Source organism: Ambystoma mexicanum, chromosome 10 (assembly GCF_040938575.1).
Source record: "Ambystoma mexicanum isolate Mex_15411 chromosome 10, UKY_AmexF1_1, whole genome shotgun sequence".
In the NCBI taxonomy this organism is placed as follows: domain Eukaryota; kingdom Metazoa; phylum Chordata; class Amphibia; order Caudata; family Ambystomatidae; genus Ambystoma; species Ambystoma mexicanum.
This window is the reverse complement of record NC_090932.1, coordinates 294053682-294080623: the sequence shown is the minus strand read 5'-3', so window position 1 is coordinate 294080623 and position 26942 is coordinate 294053682. Positions and strand designations below refer to the sequence as shown.

Sequence of the window (26942 nt, the reverse complement as noted above, 5' to 3'; positions counted from 1 at the left end):
CACTGAGCGTCAGGATTGCAGCAGGCGCATTAACGGCAGAACTATGTTACTGGGATTGGAATCAGTGAGCCAAAGGCAGCGAAGGGGTTTCCTGCAGCAGGCGAAATTGCATACTGAAATGTTTTACTAGATTTAACAAGAAAGGCAACAGTTAAAAATCTTTGAAGGACAAGGGCAAAAAAAACCCTCTTGGAAATCAGCATTCAGAGCTCAGCGACGCTTTCAAAAAGCAGCATTTCAAAGGACACATGATGAGTGGGAATAAAGGTGGCCAATGGGGACTGCGCGCTCGGCGGCCAATCGGCAGCCGCCGCCAGGAGCTCTCGCAGCTTCACACATCGAGCCGGCTCCGGCAGCAGAGACCTCCCCTCCCAGCCGCAGGGACTGCTTTGCTGCCGCTGTGCGCTGCGCAGGGTGCCCAGAAGCTGCAGGCTGCGCGGCGCGCTGTAGCCGGTGAAGCACGCCGACCGCCCGCAGCTGCCTGGACCCCCCACCTCCAGCTTCTGGATCCCATCGCTCTTGTGCTTTCCTGGACCGGCTTCGGATCTCGCATCCGCACTGCCGGCATTGGCCCCGGGCGGCCCCTGTGCGCCCGCCACATCCGAGAGGAGGCCCGTTTGGTCAAGGGGCCCCGCGGCGCCGGCATGTTATAGCGCGCGCTGGGTTAGGACACGCAGACGGGAATGGCGCTGTCCGGTGGGCTTTGGCTCCTGTGGCTGGTATCCTCGGCCTGGTGCGAAAGCAGCAGCGGCGGCGGTGGGAAAGCCAGGAGCTGCGCGGAGGTGCGCCAGGTCTACAGCAACGCCGGATTCAGCCGGACCGGGGTTCCCCAGTCGGAAATATCAGGTGAGTGCCCGGGGTGCCGCGGAGGGGTTAATAGCCTACCGCAGGTATGTGTGTGCTGACTGCAGGTCACAGATCCGCCGCCTCGTGCTTGCCCTAACCTGTAGGCTGCACCAGTGAAACCTGCCCCCCTGGGGGCACCCGTTCCCAGTTTAGTAAAATTGTGTATGGTTGCAGGTCGTGGTTTTTCCCTTGGGTTGCGTGTAATCAGTAATTCAGCGGGTCCCATTCCAATCTGCAGGTCGCGAGAAGCCATCCCTGTAACGTGGGTGTCAATAAACCTACTCCTGGGTCCCAGCCCGGCTTCTCTGTGTAACCTGCATGTCACTGGTTCGCATCCCACTAATATGGGTGTAACATGCAGGCTATGTTTTGCCAGTGTGACAGCTCATATAGTCAATGCGTTGGCTGCAAAGATCCGTGTGTAGCCTGTATCCCCCTCTCCCACCGTGAGTCAGAGGTGTGTAGCATGCAGATGACCCTCCCCCCACGCATTGGAGTTGTGTGCAACGTGCCGATCACCGGCCCCCATACCCGTGGACGGTGGAGTTTAGAAGTCCTTGATTCCCAGGTCCGGATTGCCAGCTTGGTAGGGTCTGTGGAGCCTGCGGGTGGCCGGTCCCTACCCCGTGTATCTGTGTGTAGCCTCCAGGCCATGCGCGCTCATCTTTCAAGATCTGTGTCACCTGCTTACCCCGGGTTCCCTTCCAGGATGACACCTGGGGCCTGTCATGGGCCCGTTGCAGGGAGCTTGGGGGGCGGGGAGGGGGGGTGCAGCAGCAGTACCTAGTCCCACGAAAACAACCCAGGGTGTTCATTTCCAACCCGAAGAGATGTGTCTGCAATGCCATAACTCTCTGCAACCCTGTCACTGTAAGATAGCTCACTGGGTTAATGCACTCGCTGAAGAGATGCCGTTGTCACCTGCAGGTCGCAAATTGTGGCCCCGTTTGATAAAATGTGTTTCCTTGACTTGTGTAATAATAATGGCTAGCACCTGTGCCGTCTGCTCTTTATGTGGGTATTTTCGCTGCGGTCCTCCAATTTAAAAAAAACATGCCTCGAAAGACCAGGACCAGGTGACGCGCTGTCACAAGCGACTGGCCGCAGTGCCCATGTTCTCACAGGCGGGTTTCCTAAAGGACTGAGAGCGCTTTACATGCAGTGAACAGCGCGTGAAAGAAAAGCCCCGCTGTGGGGGCAGCTCCCACCTTCCAAAGGCTCTGGAGCCGAAGGGGGCAATTGCAGCGCACACGTCCCGGGCACCCTTTTACGGCGAGGGCCCCCTTTACCTTTCCGATAATGTAGTCCAAACACACTAACACATAATTTCTCATTATCCCAGTACATGTCAAGTGTGCCTCGTGCAGAGCGCTGTCATTGGCTCGCGGTGCGAAGTCTTGTTTAAACTCCCCCTCCCCCACCGTCCTCTTAGTGGCATTATTGCGCGCTTTTGTTTGGCTTCATTGAACCTGAAAAGGAGGCGTGTCTTCGTTTTATTCGCACCCCGCAGCTACTGCGAGGGGCTTGAGTTAAACAGGGTGGAAAAGGCTTGGCAGGCGTGAGTCAGATAGCCCTGTGAGTTCAGTGCTCGCTGCGGAGATCAGTGTGGTCCCAGCAAGCCGCCAGGCTGTCTAAGCCTTTCAGCCTCGTGTATCAGAGGGTCATTCTCACACCTGTTATCTGCGGCGCTGTGAAATGGCAACACGCGAAAGAATGCCAGATTCGTGTGAAGCGCTTCATGCCAGATTCCACGCTCTTCAAAGCGCTGTAACTATTTTTCAATCGAATGGTTCTCAATGCATTTACCCCAGAAGGATGCCTGGCATTGAACCTTGCGCCTGGCACGCAGTTAACAGAAACAAGCTCTTAACTCGCCGAGACATCTTTGTTATTGTATGGCGGCTTTGTGGGAGGAGCATAACGTGCAGGTGTACATGGTAACTACGCCTCTTGCGGTCTAGCGTTCATTCCTGATGGGTGTCATTTCGATGGGTTTTTTCTGAGTACATTTTTCCGAAAAAACGAATCAAAATATATGGGAGGTGGGGGGGGGGCGAAGTATATATAACGCGTGGGTGGGGGGGGGCTCAGGAATAGGTAAAAAAAAATAGGGGCGGGGCAACCTCCCCAATAAAAAAAACATCAATTTCGATGAGTTTTTTCGTTAAAAAAGAATCAGAAAAAGCCCATCTAAATGACACCCGTCGATGAAATGACATAGAACCCCTCTTGCAATGGGATAGAAGACTGGGCACTTTCAGCTAAAAAGCCACATGCGCACATTTCATGCAAACGCAGTGAGAAAGCTCCGAGTAGTCTTCCACTTTCTTCTAAGCGCTTAGGTGCTGTAAACAAACAGCTTGGTTCTCAGAGCCGCACCCACTCAGTATCCCGAGCCTCTCTCTCTGCCCACTTCGGGGGCTGGTGAGCGCACACTGCCATTCTTTCTATCTGCCTGTCTGCTTATCTTCCTTGACCATCTGTCTTTGCTTATATGTCTGTCACTATCTGTTTGCCTGTCTATCTTCCTTGCCTATCTGTCTATCTATCCATCTATGGCTGTCTGTTGGTCTTCCTTGCCTATCTATCTAGCTGCTTGCCTGCCTATTTATCTAGCCTTGGCTATCTCTCTACCTCCCTGCATGTCTGTCTGTCTATGATATGATATGATAAGTCATTTATAACGCACCTGTAGACAAGTGCTTCTAGACACAAGGCAAGGCAGGGAAGACAGAGAGAGGCAAGGCAAGCTATCTTACTAGGCCCTGTGTCATTCAGATCGTTCAAGTGCGAGAAGGTGAAGTGCAAGGGGAAAGGGAGGGGGGACGTGCAAGGGAGAGAAGAGGGGCAAACAGGACAGCAATGCTCTGAGTAAGTGCAGCCAGGGCAGCACGGCTCTGGGTAGTTCAAGGAGAACAGGGGACTCTAGGGTTACAGTTACAGCCCCTAAGTGTGTGGTAGGCCCGGAGGCAGTGTTAGGGTGACTGATCAAGAAGGAGTCTGGTTCCCAGTGAGACTCTGAGGGTAGCCAAGCAGCCAGTCAGTACAGCAGACAGGTAGGTCAACAGGGGAGGGAGAGCGAGAAAGCAGAGAAGAGGAACGTTTAGAGCCGCTTCCGGAACTTCATGTGGTCTAGCTCAAGTTTGAGAGGAGCAGGGAGGCCATTCCAGAGGAAGGCACCTGTAGAGGAGAAAGATCTAACCTCGCTCTCTGTCTGGAGAAGCATGTGACACTTAGAGAGTTGGAGGTAGTTGAGCGAAGGGCCCGAGAAGGAAGGTATTTTGGAAGAGAGCATTGGATGTAGTGCAGGTCCGGCCCCAGAAGGCCTTGTGGTCAATGCAGAGGGTGTTGAACTTGATCTTTGCAGTCACGGGAGCCAGTGGAGAGATTTCAGGGCTGGAGACATATGGTCACTGGGCTTCAGGCCAAGGATAAGTCTCGCAGCCCTGTTCTGTATTAGTTGCAGAGGGTGGAGAGTAGAGGAAGGCAGATTGACAAAGAGGCTGTTGCAGTAGTCCAGCCTATAGAGAACCAGTGCTCCGAAGGCAGTGCCTATCTTCCTTATCTATATCTATCTATCTATCTATCTATGTATCTATCTATCTGTCTGTCTCTCTGTCTATCTATCTATCTATCTATCTATCTATCTATCTATCTATCTGTTTGTCTGTCTCTCTGTGTATCTATCTGACTGCCTATATATCTATCCTTGGCTATCTGTCTGTTTCTCTGCCTATCTGTCTTTCTATCTCTATGTCTTTCCTTATCAATCTATCGCTCTCTGTCTGTTTGTCTATCCAACCTTGGCTTTCTGTCTGCCTGTCTATCTTCCTTGCGTATCTATCTGCATGCCTATTCATCTGTCCTTGGCTATCTGTCTGTCTTTCTATCTCTCTGTCTTTCCTTATCAATCTTTCTATCCCCTTCTATCTTTCCCTGTCTGTCTGTCTATCCAACCTTGGCTATCTGTCTGCCTGTCTGTCTTCCTTGCCTATCTATCTATCTGCCTGCTTATTCATCTATTCTTGGCTATCTGTCTGACTGTCTTTCTATTCCCCTGTCTATCCTTATCTATCTGTCTGCCTATCCGTATCTATCTGTCTATCCCCATCTATCCGTCTCTATATGTATATCTGTGTGTCTGTCCGTATCTATCCACCTATCTACTCACCAGTGTGGCACCCTCTTACAGCATGAAGTAACAGATCACACAGTTACATACGGGAGAAAGGCTGCGCCGTTGTCACGTCTGCAATCCTTGCATTACTGGTTACACAAAGATCTCTCTAGCAGGCGCGTTAACACGCTAAGCTACCACACCATTTCAACACCCTTCCCCCATCCACACAAAATTACAAAAATCACCCGACAGCATGGTTGAGTGTGAAGAGGGTCATTTACAAGGCGTTTAAGTGTGGCTGCTGGGAGTGGCGTCGTGGGCTGGCGTGTGCAGGCAGGTCTCAACTGGCTAACCCCCTCCCCAATAAGATGCCGATCTCGGCTGTCATTCAGCTGGAATGCCGCTGTAATGGCTTCCTGTTGGCATTGTGCCAAGAAAACAGGCGGATGTTTAACTGTTTAAATCATACCATGTAGTGGTCTCATAGGGGACAGACACCAGCATATTTAAGCCAAAAATAGTCACTGTATTGCTTGAGCAGCAGAGGGCGCTTGCCTGGGAAAGACAGAGGCGGTTGGGGCGAACGTCTGGAATGTGAAGATGGAATGGGGGCGATTCACTGTGGGAGGGATTGTTGGTCTCTTTTTGAGCGTGAGTGTTGTGTGAGGGAGAGTCTGTGGGTCGACAGGTCATTGCTGCATCTGAGTCTGATGGTTGCTGTGTGAGGGCTGTATGAGGGTCTGATGGCAGCCCCGAGAAGGCCTATGAAAGTCTGACGGTTGCCACATCAGGGCTTAGAATCTGCTGGCTCCCTGCAGGGGCATGTGAGGGTTCAGTGGTTCTCATGCCAGAACTTTATGAGGGTCTGATCCTTGTGGAGGCTGTGTGAGGTTCAGAGGATTTACAGGTGAAGCCTTTTTTAGATTTTGTGCTGTATGAGGATGTTACGGTTGTTCTGCCAGTGCTGTATGAGGGTGTTATGGCTGTTCTGCCAGTGCTGTGTGATAGTGTTATGGTTGTTCTGGCAGTGCTGTATGAGGGTTTGATGGTTGTTCTGCCAGTGCTATATGAGGGTGTTATGGGTGTTCTGCCAGTGCTGTATGAGGGTGTTACGGTTGTTCTGCCAGTGCTGTATGATGGTGTTATGGCTGTTCTGCCAGTGCTGTATGAGGGTGTTATGGTTGTTCTGCCAGTGCTGTATGAGGATATTACGGTTGTTCTGCCAGTGCTGTATGAGGGTGTTATGGCTGTTCTGCCAGTGCTGTGTGATAGTGTTATGGTTGTTCTGGCAGTGCTGTATGATGGTGTTATGGCTGTTCTGCCAGTGCTGTATGAGGGTGTTATGGTTGTTCTGCCAGTGCTGTATGAGGGTATTACGGTTGTTCTGCCAGTGCTGTATGAGAGTGTTATGGCTGTTCTGCCAGTGCTAAATGAGGGTGTTATCGTTGTTCTGGCAGTGCTGTATGAGGGTTTGATGGTTGTTCTGCCAGAGCTATATGATGTTATGATGGCCAAAATGCGAACAAGCAAAGAATGTCTGATCGTTACCCTAAGAGGGCTGAATAAGGGTCTGATGGATGCCATTCAAAGGTTTTATGAGGCTGTGTTGTTCGCCACGTGAGAGCTATATGAGGGGTTTAACGTTCCTTATGAGTCTCTGTTAGTCACCAAGCACGAGCTATAAGAGGGTGTGGTGGTTGCACGGCTAGGGTTGTATGAGGGCCTGGTGTTTGTCCTGAGAAGGCTGTGTGAGGGTCTGCGAGGGCTGCATGAGGGCCTGATTGTCTCCCTTTGTGGTTTGTATGCATATCTGATGGCCACCATTCACTGCTGTTTGAGGGTCTGATGGTCATACTGTGGGAGCAGTATGAGGATCTGGTGGTCACCCTGCGAGGGCTGTATGCAGTTGTGATGGCCGCCAGGCGCATCTCTTTGTGGTCCCTCTAAGAGGGCTGTATGATGAGGGTCCGAGGATGACCTTGAGAGGGCCACCCAATGGTTCCTCGCCAGGGCTTCTTGAAGATGTGGATGTCGCCCTGCAAGGGCTGCATGGGAGTGTGATGGCCAGCTATGGAATATGAGGTTGTGCGGCTTACACTGCAAGGGCTGTATGAGGATCTGCAAGGGCTATAAGTGGGTTTGATGGTCACTCTGTGAGGGTTGTATAGGGAGGGTCTGATAATCCCATTTGGAAGGCTATCTGAGCATCTGATGTTTGCCCACCCTCTTCCCCCCAGGACTTTTTGAGGATCTGGATGTAGCCCTGCAAGGTATGTGATGGGTGGAAGTTTGTGCTGGTTGCCCTATGAGGGTTGTAGGAGGATCTGCGAGGGCCACACAAGGGTCTGATGCACGCCCTGTGAGGGATGTATGAGGAGGGTTTGATGGTTACCCTACAAGCAGTGCTTTAAATGAGAAGGTGCTGGTCGGTCCTGAGCTCCTACACTTCTTTAGTTTGATGGACATAGCACCGGCACTTCTCGGCGGGAAGCATGTACTCCGGATTGGGAGTACCTGTCATTCTGTGTTTCCAGTTCAAGCACTGCATCCGGGGTTGTTTGAGGATCTGGGTATAGCCCTGAGAGGGATCTGTCAGGGTGTGATGGTTGTAATGCTAGGTAATTTAAGAGGATTTCGTGATGGCTGCGCTGCAAGGCCTATATGAGTGTCGTATGGCCGCCGTGCAGGGGGTGTGTGATGATTGCAGTTTTGAGGACCTGTGGTTAGCCCTCTGAGGGTTCTGTAAACGTGTGATGGCCATCCTGGGAGGGTAGGATGCGGGCCCTTGCGCGTGAGGGGTGTGCATGTGTTGTTAACTTTGCAAGTGTCTCTAGGCCCGTGCACGTCTGGTAGTAGACCTGCAAAGGTCTGAGGGCCTGCGGAGGGTCTGTTGGGGGCTGCCCGAGGACATGTTCAGACCCACATGATGGCATTGTTGTGGAATCGTTTTTTTCCAATGGCCTCTCTCTGCTTCTCTGGGAAACCTCAATCTTCCAGGCACATGTGCTTCCCGCCCTCATCTCAGACTTTGCTTTCAGATTACTGTTCGGGACTTCAGCGCCCTCTACGGCTGCACACTTGCCCGCCCCCCCCCCCCGCTTTCCCTTTCAAGTGGAACAGCGTCATCATGTTCTGTTATTGTGATTTCTACTGCGCGCCGCTGCCATTTTCATGGTCTCCAGGTACCCTAGTGGATCGGAAAAGGGGATTAGGATGGGTTAGTTAGTTAGTGGGATTGAGAGGAAAAATGGCTTGAGAGCTTTGATGTGCTTTTGGTAGCTTCAGTTCGGAAAAAACCGGTCACTGTGTGCTGGTTTGTTTATCGATCGTGTGTGGTGTTTGATGCCTAGTTGTAAATGCGTCTTGGGTGTTGTGGAGAGTCAGTAGAGTGCTTGCAGTTTGCAGTGCTTTCGTTTTTTTGTGGCAGAGGTGTGTGTCTTGTTTCTTCAGTGTTGGAGGGTGGATGTGCAGAGTATTGGAGAGTTTTTAGGAGGTACCTTTTTTTGCACATCAGGGCACAGCAGGATTCCACACAATGGCACACTTTTGTGCGCAACAAGATTCCATACAATGGCAAACTTTAATGTGCAGCGCGATCCAACCTCACAGCAAAATTTTGTGCGCAGCGGGATTCAGTTCAATGGAAATCTACGGAGCGCAACACGATTTAGTACAGTGGCAAAATAAGGAGCACAGCAGGATTCAACAATGGCACACTTAGGATCAAGGTTCGGTACAATGGCAAACTTCAGTCTGCGGAAGGCTTCAACACAATAGTGGACTTCAGATCGCAGCAGGGTTCAACCAAGTGGCAAATTAAGGAGTGCAACAAGATTCAATTCTTCGCTTCACTCTTCCTGACTCTCACTTTGCCCCCCACCCTTCCCCCTTACCTTACCCGGGTCTCTGTATTGTGTCAGGAGAGAACCGCCCCACCCTCCAAACTCCACTTAGTTGCTGTGGGCTCCCTCGCTATGCTTGGTCATGCGCGTTCAGGGGAAACATTGACACTTCTCCAATAAAAACATTCACTAGCAGCTACTGCTCGCTCGCCATGGAATAAACAAGCTCAAAATGTGCCTTTCGCCCAAGATGATAAGGTTACACTCTACTCAAAACTGGTACACCCACACAGATGGCCACAATAAAAACATCAAAACAATGCATTTATTATGGCATTTGTGAATGGAACAGGGGTAATGGCCATTAGCACCCCAGGCTACCAAAACGGTAACTTGGGCAACTAAAAAAAGATATGTTCAGTCATTGAACATGACGCCTTACGCATCCCGATCAATGACTGAAAATACTGTCTTAAAATGGCCGCCATGGAAAGGGAAGGTGGGGAACTTGACGCTGCCGAAAGAATGTAAGTAAGGGGGGTGGGAAATTAAAAAAAAGGGGGTGGTGGGAAGATATTGGTGGGGGAGCCACCTGCATACCCATGGTCAGTGACAGCTGGTGCATTTTCCATGTGGACAGGACTAAATATTTCTCCCGGATATGTCCTAGTGACCGAGCGTAGCGAGGGAGCCTGAACCCATCAAGGATGGGTTCGGAGGGTTCTCCATCAGAGAATTTTTTTAATCAAAAATTGGTTTAAAATGGTGCTGTTTAGAGTAGACTTTTTAGAAAAGTTTGGTAAAAAGCCCAACAGTTTGCAATTTGTTTTGATGGGTAACTCATGAAAAAAATGCAATAGATGCAAGCCACCAACAACTCAGAGGAGCATTTCTCCAACACATTTTCATGATGTCTTTGCCCAAATATGTGCCAGTATGAAACATTTTCACACCGGCTATACCCATACATTTCCATGCTGGTTGCACTAATATGTGCTAGTATACCCATATAAGAACATACTCATGTTTGCTTTGCGCATAATGCCAGCAATGATACTATAAGAAAACATGGCCATGCTTAGTCTCCCAATATATGGCACTATCTCCATGTAAGCACATATTCCAGTTGGCTTTACCATTAAAATGCATGCCACAGTATGGACACATGTCCGAAATGGCAGCAACAAAATTCCAGTCTACCTACATAATAACACTCATCATGCTTGCTTTATCAAAGATATCCAATACACAATGTGGCGTGGTAAGAAATTGCTAGACTGCCTGCACCAAAATGTCAGTTCAGCCACAAAATAACACTTATAATGCTTGCTTTATCAAATAACCCCAATACAAAATGTCATACCACAATAATAAACGGCTAGACTGACTGCATTGAAATGCTAGTCTAGCTACATAATAACACTTATTATGCTTGCTTTATCAAAGATACCCAATACAAAATATCATGCCACAGTAAGAATAATACCACTGACCATGCTTGCATTATCAAAGATGCCCAATACAAAATGTCATGCCACAGTAAGACACGGCCAGACTGACTGCATTAGAATGCAAGTTTAGCTACATAATAACACATATCATGTTTGCTTTAACCATGCCCAGTAAAAAATGGCATGCCTGCCCCCTGGTGTTCCAGCACCTCACACTCAGGTATAATCACATCCATTATGAATGTGATCATGTGTGAGTGTGAGATACTGGTGGGCCCAGGGGGGAGAAGTGTGTGAGGCGCTGGGGGCCAAGGTCACAGCCACAGCATTATTTACTGGGCATTGAAGCCCAGTAAGAACTTTTTGTATCACAGTTTGATTTGAGTCAATTCTATTCAGGTATTACTTCTTATTTTGAGGATTAAATCCACACCGTTGAATTCCTGATTTGTTTTATCCTTCAAGATTTCACACATTGTATGGTGTTTCCCAAATAAACATTAATATTTATTTCGTTTTTTGGAATGCAACCCTTTAAAAATAGAGGTGTTGATCTAATGTCTCTCAGCTGAAAATAGGATTATATAAGTCGAGAGGCAGAACTCATGAGTTTATTTCACAAGTAGTATTTGTTAAAAAGTGTTATTTGGAGTGTTGGACCAAAGATAGTCGAACACTACTCCTATTTTTTGTGTGGTTCGGAGATATATTCCTTCGTGTAAGCTCCGTTCCTAGGGTTTTTAAATACACAATCCCTTTTGGTGTTGGGATTACAGTGTGGCCTGAATCGGGGATATCTCTGATCCGTAATTTTGCCAATCAGGTCACATAAAAGCCGACCGGTTTCAGTGGTATTGGGATTATTAAGACCACTTTCTTCAGGGCTAAGGACCAAACACCAGTTAGTGTGTGGTCTAATTTATTCCGCTGGTAATAATGAATCTCTTGTATTCCAATAGGAGGTTGCCCCATCACTGATGAGACAACTCCCATACGTCAAGGTCCTTCATCTGAACTAGTAAAGTGATTCACAGTGTCACAGATCCAAAAAGATTGCACATTCCTTGGTCACCTCCTGGTAGATGAGAGGTGCCCCTTGTGATCTGAATCCGATGTCGATTTCCTCAAATCAAATCAAACTGTGATACAATACGAGGGAAGATTTGAGTTCCAGATCCCCGGATGCCCAGTAAGAACTGCCATGCTTGCATCTGAAGTCCCCAGAGCCTCACAAGCACACAATCAATGTGTGCATGTGAGGTGCTGAGTAGTCCAGGCATGGGATTTTTCTACTGGACACCTATCATAGATGCCCATTAATAAATGGCATGCCTTCCCCTGGGTCCTCCAGCACCTCACATGCACAGGTAATCAATTATGTGTGAAGGCGTGGCGCTGGGCGTCTTAGGGGTCAGGCATAACATTGCATGTGAGGCACTAGGAATTCCAGAGGGTGGACTGGCATTCTTTACTGGTATACCCAGAAAGAAAATGCCCTGCCTGCCCCCTAGTCCGCACAGCGCTTTACACACACCCAATCAATGTGATTTTGTGTGTGCAAGGGCACTGGGAGGCGCAGGGGTTAAGCATGATATTTTTCGACTGGACATCTATTATAGATGTCCAGTAAAAGAATTACATGGCTGCCCCCTTGGTCCTCAGCTCCTCACACAAGCATGCAATCAATGTGATTATGTGTGTTTGCCAGGAGCTGGGGGCCCAGGGAACAGACATGATATTTGTTTTTACCATGCCTGTCCCTTGGGCTCCCCATGCACACAATCAATGTGATTGTGTATAGGCGAGGCGCTGGGGGGCCCAGGAGTCAGGTATGGTATTTTCTTTAGTGGAAATCTGTCGAGTAAAAAAAATACCATGCCTGACCCCTGGCAGTGATTAGATGAAGGCTCAGCTCCAGACCTGGACCACAAGTGGTCCCGACTGCATTTATAGTATCTCTCTACGAGCTAGCTCCTTGTAACAACCTTTTCTCATTTGGAGGGGACTTATACTCCCAGAAGAAGGGTACTGCTATGCGGACAGCCTTTGCCCACCGTTTAGCTGATATTTATATGGCGGAATTTGAAGACAATTTTGTATTTAATAACAGTCCATATGTGGCACAGATACCAATGTGACATTGCTACATTGATGACATTATCTTTATCAGGTCAGGCACAGAGGAACTGCTTGTGGAATTTGTGTCATGGCTCAATGCATCCTACCCTGATTTGACCTTTACGAGTCATGCCGATCACCATGTATTGCCCTTTTTGGATCTTAACACAGGGCACTAAACCGGGACTCTATATACCAATTTATTTTCGAAAACCCATGGATAGAAACACTCTCCTCTTTTATGAAAGCCAACATTCATAGGCCCTCAAGGATAGTTTACCATTTGGGCAATTTCTCGGGCTACACAGAAACTGCACCTTCACCGCTGATTTTGAAGACCAAGCCTAAAATGTAGCCGATAGACTTGGGCAATGTGGGTATCGACACAAGCTGGTCAAACGCGCAGCCAGAAGGGCCCAATATACTGACCAGGAGGCAGTGCTAGCCTCAAAAGATCGGCCCATAAAAAGGAGAGAATGCTGTGTGTCACCACCTTCTCTTCCCATACTAACAAATCCTGCAACTTATTAAGAAGTATTGATGACTTGTGACTTCACCCAGCTGTACCTCCTAGCTGCCCCCGTTTGCCCTCAAGCGTGGTTACAATGTGAAGGACAAACTAGTCCATTCCTGACTATCAGCTAAAGAAGGGCTCACCCAAGCCACGCTGAGTGCAGATGGGCATATTTTGCCACTGTGGCAACTGTGGGGTTTGTCGCTTTACCAAAAAACACATTGGGCCTCATTACGACCCGTGCGGAATGTGTTAATGGGTTCCGCTAATGGATGCGGACCCGTTAACACCATTCCGCACGATTACGAGGTCCCCTCACGGGGCCCGGTAAGGACGCCTGGCAAAACCAGGTGTCGTTACTGGGTCCAACGAGGGGACCAGGGAGCTAACAACGGGCCGGTTGTAATCGCCCCGTTGTTAGCTCCCTCTCCCATTCCCATTGAGCCCTATGGGGGCTGAAATGGGAATGGGGAAGGTCCGGGCCCCGGTTCCCTGAGGGAGGAATTACCAGGCCCTCCGAACTCGGAAACCCGGTAAAGGAGCCTGATTTGGTGGCAGCTATGGAGCTGATAGCTCCATGGCTGCCACCAAACTTGTAATGAGGCCCATAGTAACTTCAAGTGGCAACTGCGTAAATTTGCCAACTGCAATTCTACGAATATCATTTATATAATTTGGCCCCCCTGCAATTTGATTTATGTGGGGATGACCATTCAGAAGATCTTAGTATGAATAGGTAAGCACCGTAGTAGGATCAGAAATTCAGTTGCCACAGGACCCCTGGTACAACATTCTCTTGAGTAGAGGCATGGCCCGAGGATATCAGATGGTGTGCCATTGACCAACTCAAACTTGAACCGATCCTATGAAGACTCACCTATTCAGATAGAACAGATCTGGCTACATCGATTAAACAGTGTCAGGTTGGGCCTCAATAATGAGATACATTGGACCCCTTAATTCCACTGCACATCTCTTCTCTTCCCGTCCCTCTTGGTCTGCCCCCAATTAATCCTTTACTGTTGTCCAGGTATTCCCAAAAACTTTTGCTGTTCCCACGTATTAGGTACCCAATACATTTATAGCCTTGCCTCGCCACTCCAAAGACAGCCGCCTGAATTGCAGTAGAAGGTTACCTGGACCTTTTGGCCAGTTCTTCTTCCCTGATAATGAATTAGTCAAATCGCGGTATGTATATACCCACCGGCTCGCGGTCGGGCCCGGCATCTGTTGCTCCTTCCCCCAGAAGCTCACCGTCTCCAGAGCTCTGGGTCTCTCTAAGCTGGACTATTGCAACAGCCTCTATCTAAATCTGCCTGCCTCTACTCTCCGCCCTCTGCAACTTATCCAAAACAGGACTGCGAGACTTGTCCTTGGCCTCAAGCCCAGGGATCGTATCTCTCCAGGACTGAAATCTCTGCACTGGCTCCCAGTGGCTGCAAGGATTAAGTTCAAAACCCTCTGCTTTATCCACATGGCCTTCTGGGGCCTGGGACCCCATTACCTTCAACTCTCTCTTCCTAAATATCTTGCTTCTCGAGCTCTTCTCTCATCCGCCTCCAACTCCCTCAGGGTCAGCCACTTCTCCAAGCAACGAGTTGGGGGTAGATCTCTTTCCACTGCAGGGGCCTCCCTCTGGAACAGCCTTCCTGCCTCCCTGAAACTCGAGGAGAACCATCTCCGGTTCCGGAAGAACCTCAAAACCTTCCTCTTTGCCTCTGCTTTCTCTGCCTCTTTCCCCTGCTGATATTCCCTGCCGATTCGGCACTGGTTACCTGGCCACCCTTTCTGATCTTGGGGCCAGGTCCCGCCGTTTGCTCACCTGCCCTGCCTCCCTGGCAACCCCCTGCCCTTGGGGACTGGTTCTGTATCCCATCAGTCCCTTACCAGCACTTATGTCTGCTCTTACCTTGCACTTGCCACCTTCAGGCCATTATTTATTGTATTCTTCTTCTTTCCCATGTACTGCACTTTTCCCCTTTCCCTTCCCCTGGCACTACTTCCCTTATTCCCTACTCTCGCACTTGCACGATCTGAATGACACCTGGCCTAGTAGGATCGTTGTCTGTCTTCCACTGTCTTCCCCTCCCTTACCTCGTCGTGCCTTGAAACACTTTTGTATGGGCGCGTTATAAATTTCATATCATATCATATCATAGTAGACCGCTAGTGACTCCACCAGGACTATGTTGCAGGTAAACTGGTTATGGAAACTGGTTATGGAAGCCCCGGCTCCTCCACTCCCCGTATCTATGTCGATATTACCAGGAATGGTCTCATGAATCATGTTGATTGCATCAGGAGGCCATGCGTCACAATTTTGGACAGCCTCCTGTTCCGTGCCATCTGCTCTTGTACGCGCAGTACGTTCTGCAGTTTACATCCCTGCCATAGTCTGATGGACCGTGCAGTTGAAACACACGAGCGGCACTGTGAACACTTAGCCAACGGTGCACCCAGGGTAACTGGGCTACTTTAGTTGCCACAATTATCCCTCATATTCTCAATTAGCATATAACATAGCAGCATGTCTCATCCATTCACGTATGTATTTATTTACACCTGTGTAGCAGTTTTGCACTTTGACCCATTTACGCACCCAGATGTTGGTGACTAACCTATGAAATAACTGGTCCAGATACTCACCTTGCCTGACATGTGACTATTTAATTGCTCCAGTTGAACTGAGCATCCCGACAGTTTAATCGGCCAAGTTCTCCGACTATGTATGTTTCCCACCTAAGCATATTTTACGCCAACGCCTGGATAGACTATCTCTAAGCATATTTTACGCCAACGCCTGGATTGACTATCGTGGCATTCTCCATAAGGTACCCTGCGACCATTGTGCTCTTGCTTCACAACACTTGTTTAAACTTAATTTTGCATACCTTTTGTGGTCTTGCAACCTTTGTGTATCGGTCCTTGTGCTGGCACAAGACACCCCTTTTATTTTGCAGTTGACAGGTGACTTAAACCCATGGTAAGGACTCTACCATTGTGTCTGTGTGGATTTAAGAGATTGATTTTTTGCGTCTCCTTAATTTAATTGTTCGCCAGTGCGGGACTCATTTCTGTACCCCGCTTCATCAGCTAGCTTACTTGGCCTGTTCTTCACTTCTTTTCAACTCATTCTCTATATCTTTTTGAAGTTATCAAAATACTAAATGGTAACAACCCGTTAGGCATCGAGAATAATTCACTTACTAATAGTGATTTCTTTTTTTGATATTTCTCTTGCTCGCTGCAGTGGTGATGCTCACGCCTGTGTCCTTCGACCATCTAAGAGTCCATTGTGTCTGCCCTGAAGAAGGCTGGGTGTTTCTATTAGAACTATATACACTGAAAGGCCGAAACTCGAGTTGGCACTATTCATAACTTTGACTTGTAGGATTGTTTCCCATAGCATACTAGTATTGAAATTATGACCCTAGGCATTAAACGTATTGAAACACCAGGAGGAACATTATTCAACGGTGCACAACAAAGTAAAGGGTGACGTCAGCTGGGATCAATACCAGCAGTGTTTGATGAACTAAATGTGCAATTCGTTTGCAGAACATCTTTCACCGTGTCGTGTCTTTTAATGAAGTGTTGAGGTATATATGACTTATATATGAGGATGAATGTTTGAGGAAGAGAGTATGGTGGATGAGTGAGTGTGCCCAGCTTAGGTGCACACTGATTTTGTAACATAGAGAATGTTATTAATTGTACCCAGTGTTTCTTGTTTTTTCATGCTATTCATGGTTGTGTCTCCTTGCATTTCTGTGGTTTTGTTCTCATTCTAAACAGATTACTAATATGTTCGTACCATTGGTATATTCAGTATTTATGTGTTTGTTGGTCTATGTACGTTTGACCAATACAATTAACTTATCTTGCCCATGTTTGATACTGTACAACGTCCTTTCATCGCAGGATGTTTTTCGAGAGGGTTTTTACCATGATTTTTTTTAACGAGAAACCTCATCGAATTTTTAGGGGGATTAGACACACACACACATATATATATGATGTGGGTGTTCGAGAATAGCAAAGAAATTAAAGGGGATAGGCGGATTGGGAGGGGGGGGCCAAAAAGAATAAAAGGAAATTCGATGAGTTTTTGTTGGGAAACAGAACTGTCAAAGGGAAACCGTGTTTCCTTTTGACAGTTCAGCCAGCTCAGTAGCGCTCCTTTAGCTGCAAAAACAGCTGAGGAAGCACTCAGTGTTTATACTGAGCTTGCTCCACGGCCTCCTCCATAATGGGTGGGGGGTTGCTTGGTCGACTCACCCTCACCCATTATGGACGAGCAGCTGCTGCCCATGGTGCCTTGCAGTCCCACTCTCAGATTGTGGGGGAATACTATATCTACATTTACTATGCTGTAAAGTTAGTGAATGCTTGAGCCAGGGGAGTTGCTAGGTCTGGAAAAGACCCGGGGCTAAGCTGATGTCAGAACTGTTGGGACTGGGGGCTAGCTAGTCTTTTGGCTGTAGCTCCTGAGATTCTATCCGGGGCTACAACCAAAAGATCAGGGGCTATAGCCCCCTTAGCCCCCCCTTAGCAACGCCCCTGGCTTGATCTGCCTTCCAGCAGGAGTGTTGGGTGTGGCGGCAGAACGTCTGTTTAGTGTGCTGCACAAGGGCTTTCACGAACTGAGAATGAATTTCAGAATTTAGTGCGCCCTACCTAAAACCCACTTATGGAGTGCGAAGAGAGAGCTAGCATCCTGGGCATTGTCTGGCGTGCAAATAGTTTTAATGTTTTATTTTTTTGGCCTGGAAATTGGTTCCATGAAAATTGTGTAAACCCAATCTTCCTTCCTTAAAAAAAAGATGGTCGCTGCTACAGACATTAGAAAATAGGACAGGTCCCTTTTCTATGTCCATGGTGGTGGCCCAATGAGAAAGGAGCACGGGAACAGAGCTGGGATCCCCAGGTTAGCAGGTAAGTGTGATGGGGTGTTTGGGGTTTATGTTTGGGCCGGGGGCAGACCAAGGACCGAGGTGCAGAGGCACCACAAAAAATAGCGGCAACCAAGGTAAGGGGATCAGGTGGCTGGTGGAACATGGGTGGGGCACTGGCTGTTCTCGCCCATGTTTTCAGCCACCTGATTGACTGAGCGCCCCTCCATGGGTGCATATATTCCATAGTCCGAGGCGTTGCAGGAGAAGACTTGTTTTCTAGTTTTCTCCCTTTTGAAGCTTTTGGTTTCTATTCTGAGTGTAGTTTAGCTTCTCGTGCTATGTTGACTTTCAGAGGTAGTGAGTGAATTGTTCTGCTGGACAGAAGAGGGTGTTGGTTCAACCAACCCATGCAAATATTTTTGATGAATATAAACATTACATTTCATTCCTTTCCTTTCTAGTTACATGATAAATACGTGAAGGTCCTGATACATTATATTAAAATCAAATAGTGGGTTGGCCAACTCTATCGCAATAGAATGATCGAAGGTGTTTGGTTCACTTGGACCAAGCCTGAAAAAATAAACACGTACACAACCAAGTGCACTTGCGCATTGTTTGCGTTGCCGCAAAACAATAAAGCACGTTTGCAAAATTTGAGCCCAACTTTATCCTGAGGCTATTTGAGCCATTTGGATGCACTGCTGTCATCACAGAGAGGAAAAAAGAGTACAAAAATGATCATCACATTACCTTCACAATATTTGCAAAGTAGATAGAGGCGAGGATTTGCGAATCCTATTATGTTCGTTCCAGTGATTGCCACACAGTGTGAAGTCATTCTTTGTTGGGTCCAGTTTGAAGCAGGTACTAGACATCCATGAGGGCGAACAACGCTTGCATCGGTGGGTATCATTAACAGATGTGTTTGGTTGTCCTATTGATGGACCTTGATGTCATGGTCCACAGGGAAGTCTTTCATTGGATCAATGTGTACATTGAAGTTGATGGGGGAAGAATAGATATTTGGGGTTCTCCACAGGTCAATGATTGCTGTTGGGATTTACTGATGCCCACCTGGAACAGCCAGTGTCTGTGGGTGAGATAAGAGGTGAACCATTGAAGGATTGTGGTGTTGCAATCCATGCACGTTCATCAGGGCTTTGTGGTCAACCATGTTGAAGGCTGCAGAGAGATCAAGCAAGGCTAGTATGCAAGGGTCACCAACAGCCATGAAATGCATTGTCAATGTTTTGGATGGTTACGGCTACAGTATGGCACCTTGTTCTCAAACCTCTCCGGTGTTTTTGTTGGTTGTGTGTCATGATTTATTAGGCGGTCACTCTCGACTCAGGGAGTCCCCCCCCAAGCAAGATGGCGCACACCCAAAGCGCTTATACAGATTTCACTTTAGTGAGGCCTCCAACCTGTCTTGCACCACCTCAGCAAATATCCTCTGTACCACCAATAAGCTAGGAACCAGGCCGGTGTATAGTAAGAATATATATTTATTTAAGTTTTTGCAAAGATAATAGGCAATCACCAAAACATCAAGCACCAACGCTGTGGCACTATACAATATCACAAATTCAAATTTCGTGCACAAATTGACTAACATAGATTTAAAGGACTTTCAGTTCCTATAAGACAAAGGTAACATTTTGAAATTTGCAGTCACAATTTACATCAGCTTTCTTGCAAATGAACCCATAGGAGCAATACAAAACACACAGTGATTGCTTAGTTTGGCACAATACTCCTTTCTCCGTGCAACCCCCACCCTCAAGCCATCAATTACATATGACCCCTCTGATTTGAAGGCAAGATACAGGGAGTGGGAACAAAATGGAAATATCTTTTTGGCTTTTTATTTAGGTAAAATGCAAAGTTTTGGGGTTCTGATTTGGGATACAAGGGAATAAATGGGGCATTTCATTTTGCACCACTCCTACAATGAAAATGCAAGGCTTTGGGATTCTGGTTTGGACTGAAATGGAAAATTCGTTTTGTACAATTTGTTTTCAAAGGGAATGCAAGGTGTTAGGATTTTTGTTTTGGAGACACTAGCACATTCAATTGAACAGTAGGGTTACTCAATTACATTGCAGACTAGAGTCATTTACAGTGCACTGGAATAATAGTTTGACAATTTTGAATGTATAAAAACATCACCCAGTGATAAATGACCCTATGGGAATTAATTAAATTATATTTTAGTTAATTGTGCTAAGGGTATACATGCTTTCACCCCCCGCACCCCACTAATTGAGTGCACCCATCAATGCAAAGGTTTGGGTTAAACAGACCGATTCCAATATGATTCAATGTAACTGAATAGGGTGTTCTTCTATAGAGGATTCATTGAGTTAACTTTTTAGTTCAATATGGACAGGGTCTACCCAGCTTTGCCCTCCCCCTTCACCCACTAAGGGATAGGCAATCGTTAACATACGAAAGCAGTGTTCATTTTTACACAATCAAAATAGTCCTTTCTCTTTACGGGCTGTGATTTTATATGATGAAAATGACGTCTCTTTATTCCTGATAACGCAATCTGTCACTTGATTTTATTTCTTAAATGTCAGGCATCATTCCTCCTTTTTATCTTCCAATTGCGCCATATTTCAAATGTATCTTTTCTTTCCACATGCACTGCTGCGGTTTTAAATCTGTCAAAGGTGCCTTTTCCCAATTTACACAAAGTCAACATCTGCAGCACAACCTGTTTCTTTTTGTTTGACTCCACTGGACACAGATAGCAATATTACAGTTCTAAGGCACACTCTCTTCAACTCCGTGGGCCTTATTCAGACCCTGGCGCTAGCCGTGCCGGTAAAAACGGCACGGCTGCCGCCAGAGTCATTTTGTTACCAACGCTTGGCAATGGTGAATTACCGGGGCATTACAGCCCCGGCTGTCCCAGTAATTCCATTGCCAGGCACCGGAAAAATTACTCCCCATTCCCATTCGAGTCCCATATGACTTAATGGGAATGAGGAGGACGGAAGCACCGGCGCCATTGATAACGGTGCCAGTGCTTCCATCAAAGCCTGCGAGCGGGTGCCGTTCTGCCCGCTAGGTCAGACCGGGTGGGAGGGACGGCACTCGCTCGCAGAACACGCAGTATGCTGGTCTGGTAACAACGGTGCCGGTAGCTTACCATCACCGTTGTTACCGGACCGGCATACTCTTAATGAGGCCCAGTGTCTTTGTATTTTATTAAAGTGGAAATATGCCAATTTTTGTTCATTCACAAGGCCTTATATCGGAAAACAATATTTTGAACTGGGCTGCATTTTCCAATGGGTCTAAACATCAGCAAAAGACTGAAATGGTGTGAGGAATCTGTTTGAGGTACTTCTCAGTTAGAACTCTGCGCCCTTTTGGTTGTGCAGTACTTTAATTTGAAAAGGTCGCATGGAGCTAGGGTAACCCAGGAGTCTTGGATTCCTCTACTCCATAGAAAAAAGTCAAACATGAAAATGGTTACCCTTTAAATGTGCTCCAGCGCCCATCGATATGAAATCCTTAAAATGGAAAAAATCACATGACTTCAATTGGAAATTGTTATTACTCAATTTATCTTGAAAACGTTGCCCTATGGTGATTACACGTGTTTCGACGTATCCAACGTCTTTTTCAAATCAGGGCTACATAATTCATAAATGATAAATTAATTTACAAGTCAGATATTGTAATAGGCAAAAAAGCACAAATTAAATAATCAACAAAATGAAATAAAATAGCCATTGGTGTGAAACACAATAATTACGAATCATTGTACATTCAGTCAAAGTACAAAGAGAAAGTAGAAAGATATTTGAGAACAAATGGCCATGTTCGGGAGGGGGAGAGGTTTGTGGGAATTAGAGAAAGATCACAAAAAAGAAAAGAAAAAACAAACATGTTAATGCAAAAATAGGTGAGATTCATGGGTCAATCAAGTGTAATTGATTCTAATCATATACAAGAAATGATTAAATATCTTACCTATTGTTAACCGTGAATGTATATATAATGGTCAGCTTTCATGTACGGTCAAGGACAAGGTTTCCTCAATCAAATCAGACGGTACAAGAAAAGCAACAGAAATAATTCACAAAAACAGGTGCGTTTTTTATTACCCCAACAGCCCATTCCGCATTCTCAGAATATAGGAGGAGGGGTCAGCGGGGGAGTGGCCGACACGGGCAACCTAGACGCTCTAGAAGATTTCAGGCGTTTAACAAGAGCAGGAGCGAAAGAGGCAGCAAGAAAGAACCAGCAAACGACCTAGTTCTTAATTTGTCTGATCATCATCTAAAAATGGAAGACATTACTTTGTTGAATAAAGGTTTTTCTTTCGCCCCTTCCACCAATTTGGACCCAATAAATGTACACATAGATTTGTTCAAGTTCATTAGGAAATTGAAACTTAAGAAGTTTTTTGCAACGCAAGTCCCAATGTTCCAGGCTAAAGAACCAGATATTGAAGACAGTGATCACACAATCAAAGATATAAGAGATATTCACCTTTTGAGCACACTACAGGATACAATAGAACGACCCATTCATGAAACATTATATGATCTGAAGATACAACAAACCAGCATTCAAACAAGGGACCTAAAAGTGAGATCTAAGTTCACCCCAAACTTAACCCCAGATAACCTTGTGGACACTTTTTACCAAGCCGTTACCAAAGATCTCAATGACCACATGGACAGAAACACAAAAAAGAAAAATAGCAACAGAAATGGCATCAAACATGATTATGACAATTTGACCAGAGCAGAAAGAATAGCACTTTTGGACCTGAAACGAAATCAAAATTTGACCATTAAATCGGCGGACAAAGGAGGTAAAATTGTGGTTATGAACCGGCAAGATTATGTAACAATGGCTATGAACCACCTTAACACCCCCTTATGTTACAACAAACTTGAGGGAAATCCTAAACAGGGCATTTCTACTGAACTAAGGGAGGCTATCACTAATTGGTACAGACAAGGCCTTATAACAGATGAAGAGAAAAGTTTTCTGGATATGCAACAACCAACGTTACCAACAATATATTTTTTACCCAAAATTCATAAGACTTTTGAGAGAATACCAGAAGGAAGACCAATTTTAAGTGGAATTAACTGGGCAACCATGAACATGGCTGAGTTTATTGACAGTATACTCAGTCCGCTGGTCAACCGAACGAAAGCGTATTTGAGGGATACCACTTCTGTAATCAACAAATTAGCTCTGATTAAATGGGAACCTGATTACGTCCTAGCCACTTGGGATGTGAAGTCATTATACACATCAATTAAACATGAAACGGCAATTGAAACAATAGACTACACATTTTCTACACAGACCGCATCTAAATTCCAATCGGTCAATATGCTTAAGGAAATGGTACTTTTGACTTTGCAAAATAATGTATTCATCTTCAATGGGGAATTCTATCGACAAACAAGAGGTGTGGCGATGGGAGTGAAATTTGCCCCTGCCCTCGCCAATCTGACTATGGCAATGTACGAGGATAAGCATATCTACAATGATGCAGCATATCAAAAACATGTGATCCTGTGGGTTCGATATATAGATGATGTTCTATTGATATGGCAAGGAGAATCTGTTGATTTAGAAAAATTCATGAACAGAGCCAATAACAACCAGATGGGGATAGAATTTACTGGAAATTACAGCAAATCATCAATAGATTTTCTAGATCTGAACATTTATGTGAAAAAAGATCAATTGATGACCAAAACTTACAGGAAAGAAACAGAGGCCAACTCAACTTTATTCGCAACCAGCTGTCATCAGAACTCTGTTATTAAGAATATTCCAAGTGGTGAATACGTCAGGGCCCGCCGCAATTGCTCAGAACAAGAGGTATTTGAACAAGAATGCCACTTGCTGTCAAAAAGATTCAAGGTTAGGGGATATGGCTCCAAGACTATTTTGAAGGCACAGATACAAGCCAAAGTACTGAATAGGAAAGAGACTCTAATCACGAAACCCAAAATTAATACTAGAGAGGAAGAAGTCAGCTTCATCACAACATTCTGTAAAAACAATGGAATTTTGAGGAGTATCCTCAAAAAACATTGGCATCTCTTACATTTGGATCCACATGTCAGAAACTATATTAAAAATGAACCACTGATCATCTATAAACGGGCGAGAACCATCAAGAATATACTGAGCCCATCTCTACTTCCAGAACTAAGACCAGAGGGTACTACTACTTGGTTACCGAAACAAACGAAGGGATTCAGGAAATGTGGGACCTGCACGATGTGCAAACATGCGATGGACAATTTGACAAGTTTTGAAGACCAACATGGCACTAAACTTAACATTGTTGAACATATCAATTGCCGAACCAAACATGTTGTATACACCATCATTTGTGGATGCAATAAGATCTACATAGGGAGCACCATCAGAGAACTGAGAACAAGGATTAGAGAACATTTTTCATCCATTGGGAATCCTAATACAAATTCGCCGTTGGCTCAACACTGGCAAAAGGAACATCAATGTGACACCAAAAAAACTTTAAAATTTGTCGGACTCAAGAGAGTGAACTTGGGACCAAGAGGAGGGAACCATGAGCTGAAATTGCGACAAGAGGAAGCCAAATTGATCTGCAAATTCCGTACTGTGGAAAGAGGTCTCAATTCAGACAATGAAATGTATTCCTTTCTATAACCATCAACATTGCTTGAATCTGGAACCCAAGGTCCCAGAAGAGTTAGTACATAACGACAATAGGACACTTTTACTTACTCTCAACAAACAGGATATTCACAATGTTAAGGATGCCATGTTTTAACTAATATTTGTGGAAGTCAGATTTACATTTGCTCGATAGTATTGCATGTTAATATGAAACACAAGGAGTCTCGTTTTTACTTTTATTAACCATTAATCAATGTATCACACTTCTCGTACACTGACCATCACGTTAAACAAGCCAGGCCGATAACTGCATCAGTACGAGTGTGTTTTTTGTACATGACACAATATATTACATATTTTTTACTAAAATGACTCTTAGAATCAGGAACATTTATATTTCCATATTTCATTTGGCAATTTTAGTACAACCGACATGAATGGAAACACTGACAATCGATATCAGAAAGAACGAGAGTACATAAGTAACATTGGGATACTAGGACTTTAGCCCAAAAGATGGCACCCAAAGCTAGAAACAGTAGTAGGACTGGGCCAGGGCGGACACGCCGGAACGAGGACGGAGTACGTAAGTAACATTGGGAGACTAGGACTTTAGCCCAAAAGATGGCACCCAAAGCTAGAAACAGTAGTAGGACTGGTTGCCTAGAAACCAGTTTATACAACAGACAGGGTCAGGGCGGACACGCCGGAACGCGGACGGAAAGAAATAACAGAACAATTTAGGTGAGTCTAACAGCAAGAGCAGCCCCCTCAGGCATAGGATATGTAATACAGACATGCGGACCCTCGTGGTTTTTGTCCTTACCAAACATACCTTCCGTATTTGACGAAACAGTATTGTTTCAAAATCATGTCATGATTCTTATGTGAACCTCTATTCCACGCACATGAACAGAAAGGCGAGTCAACCGAACAATACAATCTCGGTCAATTAATTGTAGAACAACATAGAGATCAGCGTTGTTTCCCGTGTTTTAAATTAAAGAAGGAGACACCCCCACCATATGTTATGTTTATTAGCACCCATAGACGAAGTTGGACATGGAAAACTCAGAGACGGCTTTAATGAGTTTCTGCATTACAAACCTTTTTAAGTTACATCATGAAATGATCATCGGACTGACTGTAGATGGGTATTTTTTCCCCCCAGGCAGCTGGGATTATCCCATGACCGTACATGAAAGCTGACCATTATATATACATTCACGGTTAACAATAGGTAAGATATTTAATCATTTCTTGTATATGATTAGAATCAATTACACTTGATTGACCCATGAATCTCACCTATTTTTGCATTAACATGTTTGTTTTTTCTTTTCTTTTTTGTGATCTTTCTCTAATTCCCACAAACCTCTCCCCCTCCCGAACATGGCCATTTGTTCTCAAATATCTTTCTACTTTCTCTTTGTACTTTGACTGAATGTACAATGATTCGTAATTATTGTGTTTCACACCAATGGCTATTTTATTTCATTTTGTTGATTATTTAATTTGTGCTTTTTTGCCTATTACAATATCTGACTTGTAAATTAATTTATCATTTATGAATTATGTAGCCCTGATTTGAAAAAGACGTTGGATACGTCGAAACACGTGTAATCACCATAGGGCAACGTTTTCAAGATAAATTGAGTAATAACAATTTCCAATTGAAGTCATGTGATTTTTTCCATTTTAAGGATTTCATATCGATGGGCGCTGGAGCACATTTAAAGGGTAACCATTTTCATGTTTGCCTAAACATCAGCAAACTTCACTCTCACAAAAGGCGCCTAGTTTAGCATTTCTACCTCTGATATTTTGGGGCTGTATTTTAGCCCACATGTGGTGGTTGATCCTTACTTGCAGCAGCATTGGGACTGTTTACTCAATTATTTTCATGATGAAGATCAGGTAGGTGATTGGTCAGTTAGTTTACAAGACTGTCTCGGTCGAGTGTGGGTTTCTTCAGTAATGAAAGGTTTGCAGAGAGTTGGGAAAGAGATCTTGGATGAGTGAGGCTTTGATGTTGAGGCATTGTATGAGTGCATTATTGTTTGGGTACTGGAATGATGTCATCTTCATAAGTTGTAGCCATAACAGCAGTGAGGCTACTTGGCAGATCCCTGTGAGTGATTCCATTGGTGGGTTGTTGGGGAATGAGGCTGGGCATGACAACGGCAGTGGTTTCATTAGAATTGTCCACCTGTCCGATCTTTAGCATAAAGAAGTGTTTCATGATATTTGTCATTGGGTTGAGGTTTTGTTAGCACTGGCTGTGAGTTGATGAGTCACTGCTTAGTGTAGTGTGGATGCTGATGTTGATGAAATTGAGGCTGAGCATTTCGGGGGTTGACATTGGCGGTGGTGTTGGGGGAAGCTAGAGTGATGAGGTCTTCCTTCAATGCATCGATGGGGACATTCTTAAAGGAGTGACACTGTATCTTGGCTGGCTTGAGGTCTCCACGCACAACGAATGCTGTCTGTAGA

The 26942-nt window shown here is 45.7% G+C and overlaps 1 protein-coding gene across 1 annotated transcript in view; it reads left to right on the top strand.

Moving 5' to 3' along the window:
* Window positions 1-276: 276 nt before the first annotated feature.
* Window positions 277-26942, top strand: part of GPC1 (glypican 1) — a 409732-nt gene continuing 383066 nt past the window's right edge. Inside the window, exon 1 of the mRNA XM_069617862.1 lies at window positions 277-846. Coding sequence (XP_069473963.1) covers window positions 684-846 — 163 coding nt within the window. The 5' untranslated portion in view covers window positions 277-683. The remainder of the gene's footprint in view (window positions 847-26942) is intronic.